At 36.0% G+C, this 17,533-nt stretch overlaps 1 protein-coding gene across 1 annotated transcript in view; it reads left to right on the top strand.

Annotated features, from left to right (window-relative positions):
* The first annotated feature begins 841 nt into the window (after nucleotides 1-841).
* LOC138835483 (flavin-containing monooxygenase 5-like) overlaps nucleotides 842-17,533 on the top strand; it is a 30,598-nt gene continuing 13,906 nt past the window's right edge. The window contains exon 1 of the mRNA XM_070033987.1: nucleotides 842-976. Within this exon, the coding sequence (XP_069890088.1) occupies nucleotides 842-976 (135 nt within the window). The remainder of the gene's footprint in view (nucleotides 977-17,533) is intronic.

Below are 17,533 nucleotides of genomic sequence, written 5' to 3'. Positions count from 1 at the left end.
GTAGAATGTGATTGACAATCATGGTGTGTGCTTTCACTGGCTTGATTGTGTCCTCAGACTGCTGTAAGATGTCTTCTACTCTACCCTAGCTCTGAATCTCTGTCAAAGATCACAAATAACCTTTGATACAAACCATTGCTACAGAATTTACCATTGGCACAGAGTGCACCATTTCAGTTGTTCTTGCTGAAGTTAGCCTTACTAGACAACTTCTGTCTCGCCACATCTACACTGCTTCCTCCTATGCCAGCCTTTATTCATATTGTCTCCACCTTCCAGAATGGCAACAGGCATGCATGCAGGTATGCATGCACCCATGCACCCGTGCATGTACGCACGCACACACACACACACACACACACACACACACACATACACACACATCTTCCTGGTTTTTTTAAAAAATTTAATTTTATTGTCAAGGTGATGTACACTGGGGTTATAGTTACGTACATAAGGTGATGAGTACACTTCTTGTAAAACATTGTTACCCCCTCCATTGTTTTTCTCCCACTTTCCCTCTATGCTAACCTGAATTTTACACCTGTAAGTCTTTCCTCTGTGTCACTTTCCCTACCAAGCCAGGTATTCCTTACCTGTACTACTTGCCCATGTTCCACACGGTGTAATGGTGTTATTTATCATGTAACCTGCAATTATGTTTAAGTTTCTTTCATCACTATGAAGAGTATTTGAGAGGAGAAAAAAAGTTGACTTCTGTATATTTTTGCATCCTTTGTCTCTATCACAGTTCATGTTAAAGATTTATGAAAGCCAATTTTAGGTCCTTGCCACAAAGTAACATTAGAACTCTTAATTTTTATTAATCAGCTAAAGCACTATGACCAAGAAACGGATTGCTGTGATTGGGGCTGGAATTAGTGGACTAGGTGCCATCAAGTGCTGCTTAGATGAAGATTTGGAGCCCACCTGCTTTGAGAGAAATGATGATATTGGAGGCCTGTGGAAATTTCAAGTAAGTCTAGATTATTTTATTTAATTGTAAGTATATAACCCCTTAATATAGCTGTAACAATTCAGATGGTTTCCTTAATGGAACCCATAGCAGTCATGATTTAAGAATGATGCTTGTGTACCACCTGATTTGAAAGAAAGGAAAAACATGATAACAGAGTCCTGTGGAAATATCAAGTAAGTCTAGATTTTCAAATAATTTTTTAAACATACTGAGGAATAATACATGCATTAAGTACATGAAATATACTCAGCTTACACATACAGCTTGAAATTTGTTATATATTTACACATCTCTGCAACCTCTAATGAATTTAAGAGTTTTCCTATTTGCAGAACTTTAGAAACTTTGTTTCCATGTGTTTCTTCCTAGTCAGTAATCAGGATCCCTAAAGTAAGCACTTCTTTCATTTCTAACACTTCAATTATTCTTGCTGGCCTTTGGAATCATATATTTATCTTCACTTATGTATTTGAAATTCATTTACATTGAGCTTGTAATAGTAGTTTGTATTTCACTTTCTGTTGATGTGTAATTTTTCCATATAAGAATATATACTGTAATTCATTCCTTCATTTTTCTGTTGATGACATTTGGGTTGTTTTTACCATGTGGCTTTATGTCTGATTTCTTTCCCATTCCAAATCAAACCCATTTATGTTATGAGAATTGCAGTAAAATACTTAAAATGTTTGTTACTGTGTAATGTTACTTGAATGTACCACAATCAATCCATCCATTATTATGCTGATTGGCTTTCAGATTGTTGTCAGTTATCTAGCAACTATGGATAAAACTACTGTGAACATTCCTGTATATGTCTTTCACTAGATATTCACTAGTTTATCTTGAATACACTTCTAGGGGTAAAATTATGGCTCTATTGGCACATATTTTGCTTCAGTAGATACTGCCATTTTTATAAAACCAATATATCCATTTCCATGTCGACCAATAATGTCTTTCCAAATACTTGGCATTGTTAAGATTTTTATTTTGGTCATTTTCTGTTGGGTGAACTCGAGTGTAGCCTTGTTTCGAATTTCATTTATGGATATAGATGACAAACATCTTTTGGTATGTTTACTGGCAATTTGGACGAGGTTTTATGGAAATCACTTGTTTGGGTCTTTTGACTCTTTAGTTTGGTAGTATCCCTTTTTTGTTTCATAAAGTTATTTTTACATTTATTATAAGTATCTTCTGGTATGTGAATGTCTTTTACTTATCATAGTGCCAATTTTTGACAGGCTATTAATTTTAATAGAGTCAAGTTTATAACTTCTTTATGATTTGTACTTGTAGTGACATATTTAAGAGACTATCATTTATCCAAAGGTCCTGAAGCTACTATGTCATATTTTCATCTAGAATCTTTATTGATTTACTTTTAATGGTTAGCTTTTGAACCCATTTTAAATATCTTTTTTATATGGTAAGATTTGGAGATATAGATTTATGTATATAAAATTTTAAGTTATATGTGTATTTAGATATGCAAGTGTTTTCCTAACTATTCCATCTGCTTTACTACCCAGACAATGCAGTCTTTTGGATTTTTTTATTAACTGTATAAAATTATGTATTGCATGATAACATCTCCATGCATTCATTCTCTGCATGCTGATCATACTGACCCACCTCTATCATCCTCTCTTTTCCTCCTTTCTTCCACTTGTTCTCCTTTGACCCAGTAGTGCACTTTCTACTTTCATGTCCTTTTCTTTTGAATCTAGATTCTGCATATGAGAAGAAGCATGTTATTTTTATCTGTTTAGGTCTATTTCCCTTACCATTGCAATCTTCAATTCTATCCATTTTCTTGTTCCAAAATTTTGACTTTAATTTGTGCCAGTGTGAAAAACAATTTTGGTATCTTTATATCTCTTGCTAAATCCACTAATGCTTTGCATGGAGATTATTTTGGCTTAGACATTTCTATTCACATCACTTCTATGCCTCGTAACATCTTTCCTTTTTCCTTTTCAATAATTTTGACCTTTATTTCTTTTTGTCTCTTAATGCATTAGCCAAGCTGTCTACAACGATGTTGCATGAAAGCAACAATATAACATATTCTTCTCTTATTCTCCAGCTCCCAAGTCAGAGACCCATGTGAGCTTTTATCAAGTGATCTTTCTAAATCATCTAATACTATCATTTACTCTTTCTGTTTATTCTAGTGAAATGCATTTCACTGATGAATATTAAAATGATAAGGCAAAATTTCATTCCTAGAGATACTCCTACCTGTTTGTTGTAAATATTCTTGCTGTATTAGTTTTACAGATTATGCTGGCATTCATATCTTGCTAATATAGAAACCTCTTTTAATATTTTCACTACATTTATGATATTATACTATAATTTTAGGAAGTTATGCTTTAAGTTTTCTTCCTTATCATGTCTATATGAGGTTTGATAACACATTCTCTGTCTCAAGGTTATGAAATAATTAAGAAACGTCTCCTGCTCTTCTGTTTTCTTAAAGAATTCATGTAATTCATTATTCTTTTTCTTTACATGTCCTGATGAATTCAACCATGAAGTTATGTGAGCCTAGTTTTATTGTAAGATGGTTTTTAATGATAAATTCAACAGATACAAGGATGTCAAATTTTCTGCTTCTTTTCATGTCAGATTGATTAAATATTATTTATTGAGGAATTTGTCTTTTTCTAAGTTGACAGTCTTGGGATTTTATTCATCAAATTCTCACAAAATCATTTTATTATATATTTTGTAAAGATGTTCTATTTCTGTCCTCATTTTGATAGTTTATGGTTTCTCTTTCCCTCCTTTTTGGTCAATATTTCTGTCAACCTTATTAGTCACTTCAGTAAATGAAGTTAAGGTCATGTTTTTCTTCCACTGTACATTAAATTTGCATTTAATTGGTTTTTATTTGTATCTATCTTTTTCTAAAGATTTGAAATCATTTCACTATTATCTAGGATCTGACTTTAGGCTTCAGATGATTTGCTTGCAACTTTTTATTTCTATCCAGCCTGATCTTTTATGTTCACATTTATCCTAATCATTCGTTTGTTTATTCACAAGTTTAGTACATTACTTTTTCATCACTATTGAAAGTTTGTTCTACTACTCATGATATGTTGTTTGATCAAAAAACTATTTTACATATGTTCCTAATTTCTATACAATTGGGTCTTTTCTGATTATGTTTCTCCTATAAATTTCTCATTTCATTCCACTATTGTTGAAGAACATATTCTTATTTTAATGCTTGGAGTTCTTTTATACTTTGTGGATGTTCAAGCAGATGGCAAGTTCTGGAAGGTATATTATATATAACTCCAAAGTATATATATTACAAAGACAGTTCTAGTGTTCTACATTCCCTGGTGAGGAAGGAGAATTGCAAAGTCAAGACAACTACATAGCGAATCTCTGACTGAAACAACCAGCCAACCAGTCAGCCAAAAAACAAACAAAAATGGATGTATAAAGTTGTGGGGTATATTTGTGTTTGCCAGTTTCCTATGTGCTTACAAATATTTGCTCTGGTATTCTAGCAGCTACTTAGATAAAATTAAAACTTTAACTATAAATGTGAGTTTTCTAAGCTCTTTTTTATTCTCTTAATACTATTTATATTTTGAACTATCACTAGATATATTTCTTATTTTATTTTATTTTTTATTGTGAAAATACCGTACAGAGGGGTTGCAATTACATGGGAAAGATAATGAGTACATTTCTTATCAAGCATTGTTGTCTCCTCCTTTGTTTCCCCTTCCCATTCCTTCCCACTCCCCCCCACCCGAAACTCCCCACCCCCACCAAAGTTGTAAAGTTTGTTTTTGACATAACGACTTGTACATCTCATTGCTGCAATGGGTCCACCTGTATCCCGATTTAAACAATTTGTTTTTTCCCTTCCCCTCCACAAATTATACCAACATCAAATACAGTGAAAGCAGGGGTTATACTGTGGGGGAGGGACATACAAAGCAACAAAGAAATCATCTTATAAATATGTTAGAAACAATTGCATGAAAGAAAAAAGACATTTGAATACTAATCTTGGGGTTCATCTCCCTAACATCAACTTATCTGAATTTTTCTGCTTGACTCAGACATACAAAGGTTATTGCAAATAAGGGAAACCATGGGACCTATGTTTCTTTGGGCTTGGCTTACTTCACTTAATATAATTTTTTCCAAGTCTTTCCATTCCCTAACAAATGGGGCGATGTCATTCATTCTGATGGAGGCATAGAATTCCATTTTCTTGATCCATTCATCTACTGAGGGGCATCTGGGTTGGTTCCATATCTTAGCTATGGTAAATAATGTTGCAATAAATATAATTGTGCTGGTAGCTTTAGTGTGGTCTTGTTTGTGATCATTTGGGTAAATGCCCAAAAGTGGGATTGCTGGGTCATAGGGGAGCTCTATGTGGAGTCTTTTGAGGGACCGCCCTACTGCTTTGCAAAGTGGTTGAACAAGTTTACACTCCCACCAACAATGCAGTAAGATTCCCTTCTGTCCACATCCCCTCCAGCATCTGTTGTTATTAGAGTTCTTGACTATAGCCATTCTAACTGGGGTGAGGTGGTATCTCAGTGTTGTTTTGATTTGCATTTCTTTTATGGCTAGAGAGGTTGAGCATTTCTTCATGTGTCTATTGGTCATCCTTCTTTCCTCTTCAGAGAAGTTTCTCTTTAAATCTTTAACCCACTTATTTATTGGGCAGTTGTTTATTTGAAGATTTGTTGTTGGGGGATTTAATTTTTTGAGTTCCAAGTATATTTTAGATATGAGACCCTTGTCCATTGTATAGCTAGTGAAGATCTTCTCCCAATCCGTGGGCTTTCTGTTGATCTTGCTAGCTATGTCCTTTGCCATGCAGAAGCTCTGCAATTTCATGTAATCCCACTTGTCCAACCTTTCTTTGATTTGTTGTGTTTCCGGGTCCTTATTAAGAAAATCTGGGCCTGTGCCAAGGAGACCTAGGGTTTCTCCTATTCCATCCTGTAATGTTTTTAGAGTGTCTACTTTGACTCTGAAGTCTTTGATCCATTTGGAGTTGATTCTGGTGCAAGGTGATATATAAGGATCTAGCTTTAGTTTTCTACAAGAGTTAACCAATTTTGCCAGCACCATTTACTGAACTGCCTGCCTTTCTTCCATTCTATTTTTTTTAGCTCCCTTTTCGAGGATTAGATGGCTATAAGTTTGTAGGTTCGTTTCTGGGTTTTCAATTCTATTCCATTGGTCCTGAGGTCTATTTTTGTGCCAGTACCAAGTTGTTTTGATTTCTATGGCTTTATAGTAGAGTTTGAAATTTGGTATTGATATTCCTCCAGCACTGTTCTTTCTGATGAGGATCGTTTTTGCTATTCGGGGTCTTTTATTGTTCCATATGAATTTTTGGGTTGCCACTTCTATTTCCTTGAAGAATGAGGTTGGAATTTTGATAGGTATTGCATTGAATTTGTAGATAGCCTTGGGAAGTATTGCCATTTTCACAATGTTGATACTTCCAATCCAGGAGCATGGGAGTTTTTGCCACTTTCTAAGTTCTGTTTTGATTTCCTTTTTCATGTTTTTAAAGTTTTCATCATAGAGGTCCTTCACTTCTTTGGTTAATTTCTAGGTATTTTATTTTTTTGTGGGGCTATTATGAATGGAGTTGCTTTCCTAATCTCAGCCCCACTTTTCTCATTGCTGGCATATAGAAAAGCCATTGATTTCTGAGGGTTAATTTTGTGCCCTGCTACTTTGTCAATGTTTTGAATCAGCTTGAGTAATATGGGAGTGGAGTCTGTGGGATTCTTTAAATGCAAGATCATGGCATCTTGAAAGAGGGAGAGTTTTAGGTATATTTCAATTTAAGATTTAAATGCATTTCTGTAGAATTTACCTTTATGCCATACTGAGGAATATCTGGTTATCTCTTATTTATTTTTTCAATGATATTTGATTTGTTTGTTATTTTTAACTCCTTTTTTATTGTAAAGATGTCCTACAGAGGGGTTACAATTACATGAGTAAAGCAATGAGTACATTTTTTTGTTTATATGTATTTTATTATAAAAATACTGTACAGAGGGGTTACAGTTACATGAGTAGAGTAATGAGTACATTTCCTATCAAGCATTGTTACCTCCTCCTTTGTTTTTCCCCTGCCATCCCTTCTCTGTCCACCTTCCCTACTTCACCCCCCCCCCGAAGTTGTAAAGTTCGTTTTCAACATGGAGTCTTGAACATTTCATTGTTACAATGAGTCATCCTGCATCCTTATTTAAGCACTTTGTTATTTCCCTTCCCCTCCCCAATTAGAAAAATGTATATACAAGATGCAGGGCACTGGAATCAAATACAGTGAAAACACCGGCTATACATACCAAAGAAACAAAAATATCACATAGTACATTAAATACATTAAAAACAAATGAGTACTTTTCTTGTCAAGAATTATTAACCCCTCCCTTGTTGCTCTCCCACTATCCCTTCCCTCTCCCACCTCCCTCACTCCTCCTCCACCCCTGAGGTTGTAAAGTTCATTTCCAATATGCTGTCTTGTGGGTATCACTGTTGCAATGGGTCATCCTGTGTCTGTGTTTCAGCATTTTGTTATTCCCCTTCTGCTCCACAAATTAGACAAATGTATATACAAGATGCAGGGTACCAAAATAAAATACAGTGACAATGGTGGATATACCATAGGGGGAAAAACATACAAAGGAAACAAAAAAATCTCATAATACATTAAAAACAACAACCAAGAAAGATCTCTTGTATCCATATCTTAAGAATCATCTTATATGCTCATAGATAGATAGATAGAGATAGATAGATAGATAGATAGATATGCATAGCTTTTGAGCTTTTCTGCTCATCTGATAAAAATACCCTAGACATATACTACTTGCTGCAAATGAGGGAAAGCATGGAACTTAGGTTTCTATGGGCCTGGCTTACTTCACTTAATATGATTTTTTCCCAAGTCTTTCCATTTCCTAACAAATGGCGTGGTGTCATTCTTTCTGGTGGAAGCATAGAATTCCATTGTGTATATATATACCATATTTTCTTGATCCATTCATCTACTGAGGGGCATCTGGGTTGGTTCCATATCTTAGCTATGGTGAATAAAGCTGAAATAAACATAGTTGTGCTGGTAGCTTTAGTATAGCCTTGTTTGTGATCATTGGGGTAAATGCCCAGCAGTGTTATTGCTGGGTCACAGGGTCTATGTGTAGTCTTTTGAAGAAACTCCATGTTTTCCAAAATGGTTGAACAAGAGTGCAGTAGGGTTCCCTTTTGGCCACATCGCCTCCAGCATCTGTTGTTATTAGATTTCTTGATTATAGCCATTTTAACTGGGGTAAGGGGGAATCTCAATGTCGTTTTGATTTACATTTCTTTTATGTACAGAAAAGTTGAGCATTTCTTCATGTGTCTATTAGCCATTCTTATTTCCTCTTCAGAGAAGTCTCTCTTTAAGTCGTTAGTTCACTTATTAATGTGATGGTTGTTTCTTTGACGATTTGTTTTTGGAGGATTTAATTTTTTGAGTTCTAAGTATATTTTAGATATGAGACTTTTTTCTGTTTTATAGCTAGTGAACATCTTTGCCCAGTCCGTGGGCTTTCTATTGATCTTGCTAGCTATGTCCTTTCCCATGCAGAAGCTCTGAATTTTAATACAATCCCATTTGTCCAACCAGTCTTTGATTTATTGTATTTTTGGGTCTTTATTACGAAAATTTCGGCCTGTGGCCAAGGAACCCTGGAGTTTCTCCTATTCCTTCCTGTAATGATTTCAGGGTGTCTGCTTTGACTTCGAGGTCTTTGGTCCATTTGGAGTTGATTCTTGTGCAGGGAGATAGATAAGGATCGAATTTAGTAGATGGTGCCAGCACCATCTACTAAAGAGGCTGTTTTTCCTCCATTCTACTTTTTTAAGCTCCCCTATCGAAATTTAGGTGGCTGAATTCTCTGTGTTCATTTCTGGGTCTTCAGTTCTATTCCATTTGTCCTCAGGTCTGTTCTTGTGCCAGTACCAAGATATTTTGATTACTCTGGCTTTGTAGTAGAGTTTGAAGTCTGGTATTGATATTCCTCCAGCACTGTTCTTTCTGTGAAGGATTGTTTTTGCTCTTCAGGGTCTTTATTGTTCCATATGAATTTTTGGATTGCTGCTTCTATTTCACTGAAAAAGGAGGTTGGGATATTGATGGGTATCACATTGAATTTGTAGATAGTCTTTAGCAGTATCGCCATTTTCACGATGTTAATCCTCAGAATCCAGAAGCTTGGGAGTTTTTTCACTTCCTTAGTTCTACTTTAATTTCCTTTTTCAGGTTTTTAAAGTTTTTGTCATAGAGGTCCTCACTTCTTTAGTTAAGTTAATTCCTAGGTATTTTATTTTTTATGGGGCTGTTACAAAAGGAATTACTTTCCTGATTTCAGCTGCAATCTTCTCATTATAGGCATAGAGAAAAGCCATTGGTTTTTGAGCGTTAATTTTATACCCTGCTACTTTGCCAAAATTTTGAATCAGCTCGAATAACTTGGTAGTTGAATCCATAGAGTTCTTTAAATACATGATCATGTCATCTGCAAAGAGGGAGAGTTTTACTCCTTATTTGGAGCACATTTATGCTTGTATCTTTTCTTATTGCTATAGCTTGGCATTCTAATACTCAATTGAAGAGGAGCGGAGAGAGTAGACATCCTTGTATCCTTCCTGAGTTTAGAGAAAACAGCTTTAACTTTTCATCATTAAATATAATGCTGGCTGTAGGTTTGTCATACACAGTTTTTATTATATTGAGGAACGTTCCATGGATTTCTAGTTTTTCCAGAGCTTTAAAGCGGTGTTGGATCTTGTCAAATGCTTTTTCTGCATCTATTGAGATAACCATGTGGTTCTTATCCTTACCCTTATTGATGTGATAAATTACATTAATTAATTTGCATATATTGAACAACCTTTGCATCCCTGAAATGAATAAATCCTGTTTAATCATGGTGTATAATTTTTTTGATGACTTGTTGAAGTCGATTGGCCAGAATTTCCTTGAGAAGTTTTGCACCGTTGTCCATCAAAGAAATGGACCTATAGTTCTCTTTCTTTGATGAGTCTCTGTCTGGTTTTGGGATGAGGGATATGGTGGGTTCATAGAAAGTGTTTGGTAATGAACTTTCACTTTCCATTTCATTGAAGAGTTGAAAGAGTATTGTTGTGAGTTCTGCCTTGAAGACCTTGTAGAATTCAGCAATAAACCAATCTGTCTTGGGCTTTTCTTGGAAGTGAGGTCTCTTATTTCCCTTTCTATTTTGATGCTTAATATGGGTCTGTTAAGTTGGTTTAAATCATCTTGGTTTAGTTTGGGTATATCAATATTTGCTAGAAATTCCATTTCATCCAGATTCTCAAATTTATTAGCATAAGGTTTGATTAGTATTCCCTCATAGTGTTCTGAATCTTGTTGGTTTCTGTGGTGATGTTTCCATTCTCATCTCTGAGTTTGTTGATTTGGGCGTGTTCTCTTCATTTTCTAATAAGATTTCCAAGGGTCTGTCAATTTTGTTAATTTTTTCAAAGAACCAACGCTTTGTTTTGTTGATTTTTTCTATGTTTTTTTGGACTCTAATTCATTTAAATCTGATTCAATATAAATTATTGTTTCTATCTACTGGATTGGGGTTTAGTTTGTTGCTCTTTTTCAAGGAGATTCAGGTGCTTTTTTTTAAATTGTTGGTTTGAGATCTCTCCAATTTGTTGATGTAGAGCTATACATTTCCCTCTGAGTACTGCCTTTGCTGTGTCCCAGAGGAGCTGGTATTTTGTATGTTCATTTTTGGTAAATATCATGAACATTTGAATTTCCTTTCTAACTCTTCCATGACCCACTGTTGGTTCAACAGTGTGTTTTTCAGCCTCCATGTGTTACAGGATTTTCTTTTTAAATTAAAAAATGTTTTTATTGTAAAAATATTGAACAGAAGGGTTACAGTTACGTGAGCAAGGTAATGAGTACATTTCCTATCAAGCATTGTTACCTCCTTTGTTTTTCCTCTACCCTCTCTTCCCTCCCACCTCCACAACTACAATCCCCCTTCCCTCCCCACCCCACCTAAATTGTAAAGTTCATTTTTCAACATAGTGTCTTGTACATCTTATTGTTACAATGGGTCAACTATATCCTTATTTAAATATTTTGTTTTTTCCCTTTCCCTCCCCAAGCTAGAGAATTGTATATACAAGATGCAGTGCAGACACCAAATACAGTGAAAACAGGGATTATACCTTGGGGGAGGAACATACAAAAAAAACAAAAAAAATCACATGGCACATTATAAATATATTAGAAACAATAGCAAGAAATAAAAAAACCTCTTGTATCCCTATCTTGAGGTTCATTTTGCTTAACATCATCTTATCCTGTCATATATACATAGCTTTTGACCTTTTCTGCTTGTCCCAGACATATACTAGTTATTGCAAATAAGGAAAACCATAAGACCTATTGGGCCTGGCTCATTTGACTTAATATAATTTTTTCCAAGTCTTTCCATTTCCTAACAAATGGGGCGATGTGATTCTTTCTGATGGAGTCAATGAATTCCATTGTATATATATATATATATATATATATATATATATATATATATATATATATATATATATATATATATATATATACCACATTTTCTTGATCCATTCATCTACTGAGGGGCATTTGGGTTAGGTCAATATCTTAGCTATGGTAAATAATGTTACAGTATTTTCTTTTTTTCTTTTTTTTGGGTCCGGTCTTGGGGCTTGAACTCTGGGCCTGGGCGCTGTCCCTCAGCTCTTCAGCTCCAGGCTAGTGCTCTACCACTTGAGCCACAGTGCCACTTCTGGCTTTTTTTTTTTTTTTGCTTATGTGGTGCTGAGGACTTGAACCCAGGGCCTCATGCATGCAAGGCAAACACTCTATCACTGAGCCACCTTCCCAGTCCATGTTACAGGATTTTCTTTGGTGGTTTTTGGTGTTGAATTCTAATTTCATTGCCTTGTGGTCTGAGAGAATGAAGGGCATAATTTCTATGATTTTGAATTTGAACAAATTTTCTTTGCGACCTAAAACGTGGTCAATTTTGGAGGGTGTTCCATGTATTGCTGAGAAGAACATGTATTCTGATGCTGTTCAGTGAAATATTTGGTAGATGTTTGTTAAGTCTAGTTGATCTATGCAGTTGTGTAGATCTGAGGTTTCTCTGTTGAGTTTTGCCGGGTTGATCTATCCAGTGGGAATAGTGGTATGTTAAATTCCCCAATAATTAATGTCTTTAGATCTATGTGTAATTTTAGGGAAAGTATTATTTATTGGATAAATTTGGGTGGTCCAGTATTTGGTGAATAAATGTTTAGAATTGTTATATCCTCCTGTAGGAGAGATCCCTTTATTAGTTTACAATGTCCTTCTTTATCTCTTCCCACTAATTTGACATCTATTTTTTGGGGGTGGTCCGGTTGTGGGGCCTGAACTCTGGGCCTGGGCTCTGTCCCTCAGCTCTTCAGCTTAAGGCTCGTGCTCTACCATTTGAGCCACAGTACCACTTCTGGCTTTTTTTCTTTTTGCTTATGTGGTGCTGAGGAATCGAACCCAGGGCTTCATGCATGCAAAGCAAGCGCTCTACCACTGAGCCACCTTCCCAGTGCCTTGAAATCTACTTTATCTGATATTACAATTTTATCTGATATTACTTCCATCTGTTTATGTAGGCCATTTGTTGGTAGATTTTGCTCCAGCCCTTCACTTTCAGAATATGTTTGCCTTTGTGAGCCAGGTGTGTCTCTTGAAGGCAGAAGATGGAAGGATCTTGCTTTTTGATCCAACTAGACAATTTATGTCGCTTAATTGGAGAGTTAAATCCATTAGCATTGAGGGTTAGGATTGAGAGGTGTTTGGTAGTATCTGCCGTGTTATCCACCCTCTTGTGGGCTGTGACTACTGGGTTCTTACTATGCTTATATGATTCTTTGTTTGCAGGCCGTTTTCTGCCTTCATTGTGTTCTTGTTGGTTTTCTATGTGTAAGACTCTTTAAGTATCTTTTGTAGGACTAGTTTGGTGGAGATATATTGTTTCAATATTTCTTTCCTGTGGAAGGTTTCTATTTGTCCCTCCATTATGAAGGAGAGTTAAGCTTGGTACAGTATTCTTGGTTGATAGCTGTTTGTCTTTAGCACATGGCATACATTATTCCAGGCTCTTCTTGCTTTTATGGTCTCTGCTGAGAAATCTGTAGTTATTCTGATTGGTTTTCTTTATAGGTGATTGACCTTTTCTCTCTGACACCATTAAGGATCCTTTCCTTGGTCTCTATTGATCCTGTGTGGATTACAATAGGACAGTGGGGTTTCCTGTTCTGGTCTGGTCTATTTGGGGTTCTAAAGGATTCTTGTATCTGAATGGGCCTATCTTTTTGTATGTTTCGGAAGTTCTCTGCTAGGAGTCTGTTAAATAAATTTCCTAGATCTTTAGCTTCTGTCTCTAGGCTCTCCTCTATACCCATTAGCCTTAAATTAGGCCTTCTGAAGGTATCTTCTATCTGTTGAATGGATCTATCATATTTCCTGGATTTGTCTTGAATACTTGGCTGTTCTTTCTCTATAATGTCTAGATTGTCTTCAATCCCAGTGTTTCAATCTTCTACATGGCCTAACCTATTGTCAAGGCTTTCTACTTTGTTTTTTATTTCCTTTCCTTCTAATTGGACAGATTTGATAGCTTCAAATTCTTTGTTGGAGCTTTGTTTTAGACCTTGTATGGACTTCTTTCCTTCCTTGATTTTGTTTTCAGTGTTCACTCTCAACTCCCTTAATTAAGTAGTTATATTTCCCTTGGACTCCCTTTCCTTTTGTTTGAATTCATTCAACTTTCTGTTTGTGGCCTACCTGGATTTCTCCAGCTTTCTGATTGTGTATTCCATGAATCTCTGTATTAATATTTGGTTATTCTCATCATGCTCACACAATCCCTCTATTAATCTTTGATTAGCTTCATCTTGCTCATGTAATTCCTCTATTAATCTTTGGTTATCATCATCATGCTTATGCATTTCCTCTATTAATATTTGGTTAGCTTCATCATGGTCATGCATTTCCCTCTCATGCTCACACAGAGTCCTTTTCAGGCTTTCAGTTTTCACCATGTTTACCAATAGTTTTTGTAGAGCATTTTGAGGACTCTCCTCTGGATTATTCATTAACTGCTCTATTGCTTGTTTCTCATGAGTGGGAGATGAGGTTGTATGACTTGCCATTTTTATTATATTTCTACAGCTTGTTCAGCACATTTGAGTTTGAACACAAAACCAATTCTGAGCTAGAACACTATTTTAAGGCAATAGTCAACCCAGAGCCCTGTAGTTTTACAGATTTTTTTTGACACCATCAAAATCTAGTATTTGGCTCCTTTGTCAAATATCAGCTGACTGTAGGCATGTGGCTTCATCTCTGAATCTTCTATTTTATTCCATTGGTCCTCGGGTCTGTCTTTGTGCCAGTACCAAACTGTCTTTGTTATTATGGCTCTATAGTAGAGCTTGAAGTCCTGCATCGAGATCCTTCCCATGTTGTCTTTTTTTGCCTCGAATTCTTTTGGCAATTCTAGGTCTTTTGTTGTGCCATATGAATTTTTGGTCTGTTTTCTGTATTTCAGAAATGAACGTCATTGGGATTTTAATAGGAATTGCATTGAAATTGTATATTAATTTGGCAGTATGGCCATTTTCACTATATTGTCTGCCTATCCAAGAACATGGAAGGTCTTTCCATTTCCTGGTGTCCTCTATAATTTCTTTAAGTTTTTATAGTTTTCATTAAATAGTTCATTTACATCTTGGGTTAGGTTAATTCCTAAATAGTTTATTTTTTTGAGGTTATCGTAAATGGAGTTGTTCCCTTGATTTCCCTTCCTGCTTGTACATTGTTGGTATACAGAAAGGCAATTGATAATTTTTGTGGGTTGATTTTGTATCCTGCTACTTTGCCAAAGTGGTTTATACGTTCTAAGAGTTTCAGAGTGGAGTTTTTGGGATTATGAAGGTATTGTATCATGTCATCTGCAAAAAGGGATAGTTTAACTTCTCCCTTCCCTAGGCAGATCCCTTTAATGTCTTTTTCTTGCCTTGTTGCCCTGGATAAGGGTTCCAGGATTATATTGAAGAGGAGTGGAGACAGTGGGCATCCTTGCTTTGGTCCTGATTTTAGCAGAATTGGTTGTAGCTTTTCCCCATTAAGTATAATATTGGTTATTGGTCTGTCGTATGTGGCTTTTATTGTTTTAAGGAATCTTCTTTCTATTCTTATCTTCTCTAGAGCTTTTAACATGAATAAATGTTGTATCTTACCAAAAGCCTTTTCTGCATCAATGGAGATAATCATGTGGTTTTTGACGTTGGATCTGTTGATGTGTTGGATTACATTTATTGATTTACATATGTTAAACCATCCCTGCTTCTCTGGCATGAAGCCTATCTGGTTGTAGTGTATGATTTTTTTATTGTTATTAAGTGATTACATAATCTCCCAAATTTCACAGTATTGTGGGATAGTGATGCTCAGTTAAAGTCACAAACACATTCTATCTTTTCTGGAGCAATTTGTCTATCACTGTCTATAACATTTATGACTTCTATTAGCTTTGCGATGCAGTTATTTCTTCCACATTGGGTGATATGTACATTTCTTTTGTTTTGCATAGAATCAGCTGTTCCCTCTTTCCCATTTGTTCCCTCCCTCCCATCACTGCCATTGAGTTGCTTAGTTCATTTTGGTCAATGTCCTGTGGAGCTATTGGGTCCCGCTGTTGTATGTTTCCCCCTTATTCCCTCTAGTTCTTTGTCATCTTCCTGGTTCCCCTCTGGTGTACACATATACACCATACATGTGATCAGCAGCATGGGGGTTATTTAGTAGTGATTTGACCAGATGAGTGGAAGTTCTTTGTTTCTTAAGTCCTTTTAATTTTGTTATATCACCTAACATTTTGGATTTAACATCCACTTATCAGGGAGACTATGTACCATTTGTCTCTTTGCTCTTGGCTTACCTTGCTCAACATGATTTCTTCTAGCTCCATCCATTTCCCTGCAAATGCCATTATTTTGTCCTTTCTAATGGCTGCATAATATTCCATTGTGTATAGATACCACAATTTTTGGATCCATTCATCTGTGGTGGGACATCTGGGTTGTTTCCTTATCCTGGCTATTGTGAACAGTGCTGCAATAAACATGGAGGTGCATGTGTTCTTGTGTACTGGTTCCTGTTGTTCAGGATAGATGCCTAGAAGTGGTATGACTGGGTCATAAGGGAGGTCAATATTTAGCTTTCTGAGGGCCCTCCAGACTGCTTTCCAAAGTGGTTGTATAAGTGTACATTCCCACCAGCAGTGTAATAGGGTTCCTCTTTCTCTGCATCCCCTCCAGCATTTGTCATTGGCTGACTTTAGGATGTAGGAGATTCTGATTGGGGTAAGGTGGTATCTCAGGGTTGTCTTTATTTGCATTTCCTTCACAACCAGGGATGGTGAACATTTCCTCATGTGTTTCTTTGCCATTTTTATCTCTTCATCTGAGAAGTCTCTCTTTAGTTCCCTTGCCCATTTAGTAATTGGTTTGTTAGGTTTGGGAGGGATTAGTTTCTTTAGTTCCCTATATATACTGGATATTAACCCCTTGTCTGATATATTGCTGGTAAATATTTTTTCCCAATTAGTTGGTTGTCTTTCTAGCTTGGCTGTGATAGATTTAGCTGTGCAGAAGCTTTTTATTTTAACGTAGTCCCATTTGTCAAGTCTCTCTCCAATTTGTTGTGACCCTGGGACTCTGTTCAGGAAGTTCCTTCCTGTGCCTATAAGTTCAAGTGTCTCTCCTACTCTGTCCTGCAGTAGTTTCAGAGATTCAGGTTTAATGTTAAGGTCTTTAATCCATTTTGAGTTGATGTTGGTGCATGGTGATAGGTTGGGGTCCACTTTTAGTCTTCTGCATATGGCCACCCGGTTTTCCCAGCACCAGTGGTTGAAGAGGCTGTGTTTCTTCTATTGCCTATCTGGCACCTTTGTCAAATATCAGCTGACTGTAGGCCTGTGGATTTATTTCTGGATCTTTTATTTTATTCCATTAGTCTTTGGGTCTGTTTTTGTGCCAGTACCATGCTGTCTTTGTTATTATGGCTCTATAGTAGAGTTTGAAGTTCAGCATGGATATCCCTCCCACATTGTCTTTATTCCCTGGAATTGTTTTGGCCATTCTAGGTCTTTTGTTGTTCCATATGAATTTTTGGACTGTTTTCTGTATTGCTGTATTTGGTGAGAGTGGGGTATTAAAGTCTCTTAGTATTATTGTATGTGGAGCTATTTTATTCTGTAATTTCGAGAGTATTTGTTTCACATATTTGAGTGCTCCAGTGTTTGGGGAGTATAAGTCGATAATGGTCATATCCTCCTCTTGGATTGTTCTCTGTATTAATATGTAATGTCCTTCCTTGTCTTTTTGTATTGATTTTAATGAAAAGTTTATTGT

Source organism: Dipodomys merriami, unplaced genomic scaffold (assembly GCF_024711535.1).
Source record: "Dipodomys merriami isolate MVZ:Mamm:240054 unplaced genomic scaffold, mDipMer1.0.p SCAF_24, whole genome shotgun sequence".
NCBI classification, from domain to species: Eukaryota; Metazoa; Chordata; class Mammalia; order Rodentia; family Heteromyidae; genus Dipodomys; species Dipodomys merriami.
This window is presented reverse-complemented; position numbering and strand designations above follow the sequence as displayed.